This window comes from Telopea speciosissima, chromosome 9 (assembly GCF_018873765.1).
Source record: "Telopea speciosissima isolate NSW1024214 ecotype Mountain lineage chromosome 9, Tspe_v1, whole genome shotgun sequence".
Lineage (NCBI taxonomy): Eukaryota > Viridiplantae > Streptophyta > Magnoliopsida > Proteales > Proteaceae > Telopea > Telopea speciosissima.
This window is the reverse complement of record NC_057924.1, coordinates 6,072,323-6,077,800: the sequence shown is the minus strand read 5'-3', so window position 1 is coordinate 6,077,800 and position 5,478 is coordinate 6,072,323. Positions and strand designations below refer to the sequence as shown.

The following is a 5,478-nucleotide window of genomic DNA, read 5'->3' as shown; positions in this document are numbered from 1 at the left end:
ATGGGGGTGGGCACAATGATCACCCTACCCCCTGCACAAGCTGCCCATGTGTCTGGGTGCAGGCTGCGCTGCGGCACAGAGAACATTGTCCCAATAACTAATATTGAAATTAATGTATAAATAGTGTCACAAATTAAACATTCTTTATCATTATAAGGGGAAGATAATTAATATTGGAATCAATAAATAACTAATCGGTGAGAAGATAACTAATATTGATATCACAAAATGAACCTTATTATCATATCATTCATTTAACTGCCCAACTAATTTTGTACATTGAAAAAGAAGATCAATGGAAGCTTTGATGTTGTCCAGTTTTCAGACGTTTCTGTCATACCCTAGTCCCAAACAGTGCGATGAGGATTTGTTCGGTTAGGTCCGATCCGGTCCAGTTTTTGTCTAGGTCACTTGACCGATTTGGGCTTCTTTTTTTTGAGGGGGGGGGATTCGGGTCCTTTGTAGCGCGACACAGTGTGTAGTGCACCATCCGACGGCCCTGTGTGCTCGGGCATGCAGCCCAACACACTGTCGTCGGATGGTACGCTACACATTAAGTCGCGCTACAGAGGAACCCAACGCGGGGTAGTACTGCTACTTTTTGACACATCTACCCATAGTGATGCATATGAAGAGCTACATACAGTAGTAACAGTACTGAAGATGTGTTAACGCCTTATTATCTCTGATAAGTAATCACCATCGCATTACGATATTGGAATCAATTCCGCAGTAGAGGAGAAAAAGGAAGTGATACAAGAAAAAGTGAGAGTTTAGAGGGAAATACGAGCAGCAGGAGTTTCTGTCATGGATGCTTCTTCAGATGAGATTGATACTGATAAGAGCCTCTTCCATCAATTATTGACCTCCGAAACCAGAGATTTTCTCGTTTCTCCCTCCGGAGACCAGGTTTTTTGTCCAACACTCAACTCTGTCTTTCTTTTGGTTTCTCATGGTTCCCTTCTTTGGTTTATTTATATCTTGTCGCTTTTGTACTTACTGTTAATGCCTTTTTAGCTTTTGAATCGTCAATCTCAAAGACAAATTATTTATTGGGACTTTCCAGACTTCTTTAGAGTTTTTCTTCATCTCACTCTCATGGGGTATGACTTTTAATGGAAAGTGCTGATTTGTTTATTATCGAAAAGTAATCTGTTTTCCTTTTTAAAGAATCCGAGAGTTAAAAAAAATACTAATTAGCTAGCTGATTCCTTCGTATTGTCTTCCATTCGTGTCATTTCTGAACTTATTTATTCGGGTATTAATTTTATTTTAAGTGATCTGTAGTGTATTAATTGAAGTGCTACAGTTTTGTGTCATTATACAGAAAGACATGTTTTAGATCGAGTATCATACGGGAAAAAGGGACCCCTGCTTTTGACTTACTTAAGATTTTCTTTAATTTTTGGGACAAATTGCTTTTATATCTTTCTCCAATGGAAGAACCATCAGAAACGCCTTTTCTACTCCCTTGTTGACAACTGAATTCTACACAAGTTGCCTTTTCGGTCCAGTTTAATAGGTTATTACCCCCCCAGTGCCCCCACTGTGCTTTTCCTCTTTTCTTTGTTGTTATCCCAGTTTTATGGAATAGCAAAGGTGGTTTGAAGAGAGCTAATACTAATACCTCTTATTTTTATTTTGGTCTCCATGATTGAGACAAGCATTTCAAGTCCTTGATGAATCATGAGAACAGGTAATCAACTACACTTTCAAGAACAAAAAACCAATGTTCCTAAAAAATGGACAGAAGGCTGGAAATCCTGTATTATTCTGCTCAATCGCAAAGGGCTGAAGGTCTAAAAAGCTTCATCCAAAAGGTTCAAAGTGTAATATAATAAAACAGTAGAAGCAGTATAACAGTGATTTGTCTGTTATAATTTCTAAACGGTCTGTCTGAACTCTAAAGTAGATGGTTCTAATAGGTTGACCATCAGAAATTGAGGGTCTATGGACTTCGTTTATGGACCTGAAAGTGGGTTATGGATCAGGACCAGAACATTAGACTATAAATAGTTTATGGTGTAAATGTTCGTCCATTCTAGCCTGGTTCTATTAACAATGGAAGAAATGTGAATGGTGGAAAAAGTAGAATAGTAGAAGGTTCAACAGTCGAGGGATGTCAATGATGATCAATTAGGATTCATTAAATAGAAAGTTAGGAATGAATGAATGTATGGTGGTACTTGGCTATATCCCATAAATGCATATTGCTTTAACAATCCAAATCAGTGAAACATTTGGTATGCCGTCATTGCAAAATCTTTTTTCACACCTAAAAGGCTCATACACAGGAAAGTCTTGCATACATGCATTTTCAGCATGTCCCGTATTTTCTTTAGTATCATACACTCATTTCTGTCAGTTCATGCTATATTAGTGAAAACCTAGGCCAGTAACCCTTTCAGATATCCATTTTAACTATATGCTGTTGGAAACTTTGAACTACCATGCAGGTCAAAGTTGATGAATTGGATGGAAAAACTATTGGGTTGTATTTCTCTGCAAACTGGTACTCTCAGTGTCAGAGTTTCACCCCAGTTTTGGCCAATATCTACAACCAGCTGAAGGAGCAGGGAGCCAGGTTTGAGATTGTGTTTGTGTCATCTGATGAAGATCAGTGCGCCTTCAACAAGTTCCATGGAACCATGCCTTGGCTTGCCATACCGTTTTCTGATCTAAATTCTAAAAAGAACCTGACTCAAAAGTTTCAGGTTGAGGGTATCCCCTGCCTGATCATAATTGACATCTGTGGCAAACCAATCCAGACTGAAGGAGTTGAGCTCATCTACCGATATGGGGTCCAGGCTTTTCCTTTTACTCAAGAGAGGATTGCAGAGTTGGAAGCTGAAGAGGAAGCAGATCGTGCATCTCAAACTCTGGAGAAGCTGCTTTCAACCCAGACTAGAGGCCATGTGATTAAACAAAAAGAACAGGTTGGTAGCACAATTGAGTAGATAACATAGTTTTCTTTGTTATGTGTAAGAATACTAATTTTAAACAAAAATTGCAGGTACCTGTTTCTACTTTGGTAGGGAAAACAGTTGGGTTGTACTTCTCGGCTTTAGCATGTCTTCCCTGTGAAAAATTCACATCAAAATTAGTCTCTGTGTATGAAAATCTTAAAGAAAAGAAAGAGGCGTTTGAGATAGTGTTCATCTCTACTGATCAAGATGAATCAGGGTACTCAGGATTCTATCAATCCATGCCATGGCATGCTTTGCCTTATGGAGATGAGACTGCCAAAGTGTTATTGAAGTACTTTAATGTAAAAGGAATTCCCTCCCTGATCATCATTGGTCCTGATGGGAAGACAGTCACAAGAGAAGGAAGGTACCTGATTAATTTGCACAAGGAGATGGCATACCCATTTACTGTGATGCACCTATCATTACTCCAAGAAAGATTGGACGAGGAATCTAAAAGCTACCCAAGATCTTTCTTTCACGCGGGTCACCACCATATGTTGAATGCGGTCTATTCAAGCTCTGGAGGAGGCCCTTTCATTTGCTGTGAGTGTGATGAGCAGGGCTTTGGGTGTGCATACCAGTGCATTGAGTGTGGGTTTGAGGTCCACCTCAAGTGTGTTCGGGAGACTTGCAAAGACAACCTAGAGAAGGAACATGTAAGGACTATTGATCATTCCCGTCCTTGTAGCAATGGATTCTAAGGATTCTCCAACTTCAGGGGCTTCTTAGAGGTGAATAACTGATGTATGTACAGAGTGTTAATACATCCAAAGAATGAAGAACATGTCTAAGGTGGGAGCTATGTGTAATGGGATCATCTTCAGAATGGTGAGTCCCATTAAAGTATAGGATTAGGAAACAATGGCTGTGGAACAAGGTAATTTTGTCTGAACTTGCTTATCTGATGTACTACTACATGGTGTAGCTTTAATGGTTAGACAAACTTGATTAGAACTTGTTCAGACAATGTATGATCTTTACCAAATTCTCTTGTCTGGTTACTAATACTATATTGAGACATAATGCCTATCCATCTTAGAGTATGATTGGTGCTTTGGCTTGGAATGTATTATAGCCTAAAAGCAGAACTGTGTAGATGACGCTCTTTATAAATGCTCTGCTTTTGACCCCTAAGAAATAAATGAGCATCGGTCTACAAAGAGTTACCCTATATTTGTGGTTAGAGTGAATTGGGGGGGGGGGGGGAGTTTTACTAGTAAGAAGCAAGTGAGAAGGATATGAGTGATGAAATGAGACCGATTCGCAATCGACATATTTACCCAATATTCCAACCTGTAGTGGTTATCCTTCTTCTTTTTCCCTACAACAGATGTAGTTTTTGAGCAAAACTAGTGGTTGTATCAAGAACTTAAAAAACATCACCTCTCTTATAATTTAGTGATGACACCTTATTGCACAGGCAACAAATGAGCTCTTAATGAATTAATGCATGGGTACAAAGACACTTATTGGTTGATGGATGTACACTAAAACATGTGTAGGCTATGTGAGGTCACCCATTTCCGAATTGTGGGAAGCACCTACTACCTTGTTTCAAATATATGGGTTAATACTTTTGTTGAAGTACTTGTTTAATTTGAAATTCATTTTTAAGGAAATGCTCATTGCATGTGTTACCTTAGTTAGTTGGGTTTGATTAATTGATTCTATTTTATACATTCCTTACTTAAACCAAGCAGTCTTAAATTCGTTTCACTTATAGTCTGATGCAGATAAACCAGAGAAAATGGGTTTATTTTAGTGAGAATAAACTTTGAGTTGATTACGTATTATTGGGCCTTTGGTCCAATGGGTTTCTTTGTAATAAGCCACTTTTAATGGTCCTAATATATGGGTAGGAGGTAAGAATACGGTATTTACTTTATTAGTTAATCTAGTTAGACTATATATTTTTTTAAAAATTTAGTTGTTATTAAACTGTTTTAGTTATGCTGGAATAGGTCTCCATGAGTCCAACCTTGCTTTAAGCTTCTTTCCTTTAATTATGTGGAGTTCTTGATGTAGGTGCACTACCTTGGACTGATCCTAACGCGTTTGAGCATCCTGACGGAGATGAACCGGGTCAATTTTGAGTTTTTGGATTTAGTAGGATTTTAGGAATTTATGTTATTTGGGGAAATAATTTCTTTTAGTTTATTTTATTCTGTTTATTTTAGAAGTTAGCTATGTAGGATATTTGGTTTCCCAATTGTTCTTAGTTTCCTTGTTTGAATAAGTTTCCTAGTTAAAGAATTAGTCTTTATTTTAGGAGTCTTTTATTTCTCTTTATATATTCTTCTCCAACCAATTTTGAGAATCCCATTGCTCTCTTGTTCTTAGGAATTTATTTATTTATTTTTTGAGTTCCCATTGTTCTCTTGGTTTCCTCATATGATTTCTTGTTTATGGGAAGGTTTTCTATTTGATCTTGCCTAGGATTAGCCCTATTTTGGTTCTAGTCTTACATTAAAGTGTACTGGAATGAATCGACAAGAAGGTGCAGGTTAGG

At 37.8% G+C, this 5,478-nt stretch overlaps 1 protein-coding gene across 1 annotated transcript; it reads left to right on the top strand.

Annotated features, from left to right (window-relative positions):
- Positions 1-734: 734 nt before the first annotated feature.
- Positions 735-4,002, top strand: LOC122640496 (probable nucleoredoxin 2). The gene is made up of 3 exons (XM_043833711.1): positions 735-909; positions 2,457-2,936; positions 3,014-4,002. Exons 1-3 carry the CDS (start codon positions 808-810, stop codon positions 3,668-3,670), a joined length of 1,239 nt encoding a protein of 412 aa, XP_043689646.1. The 5' UTR covers positions 735-807; the 3' UTR covers positions 3,671-4,002.
- Positions 4,003-5,478: the final 1,476 nt, after the last annotated feature.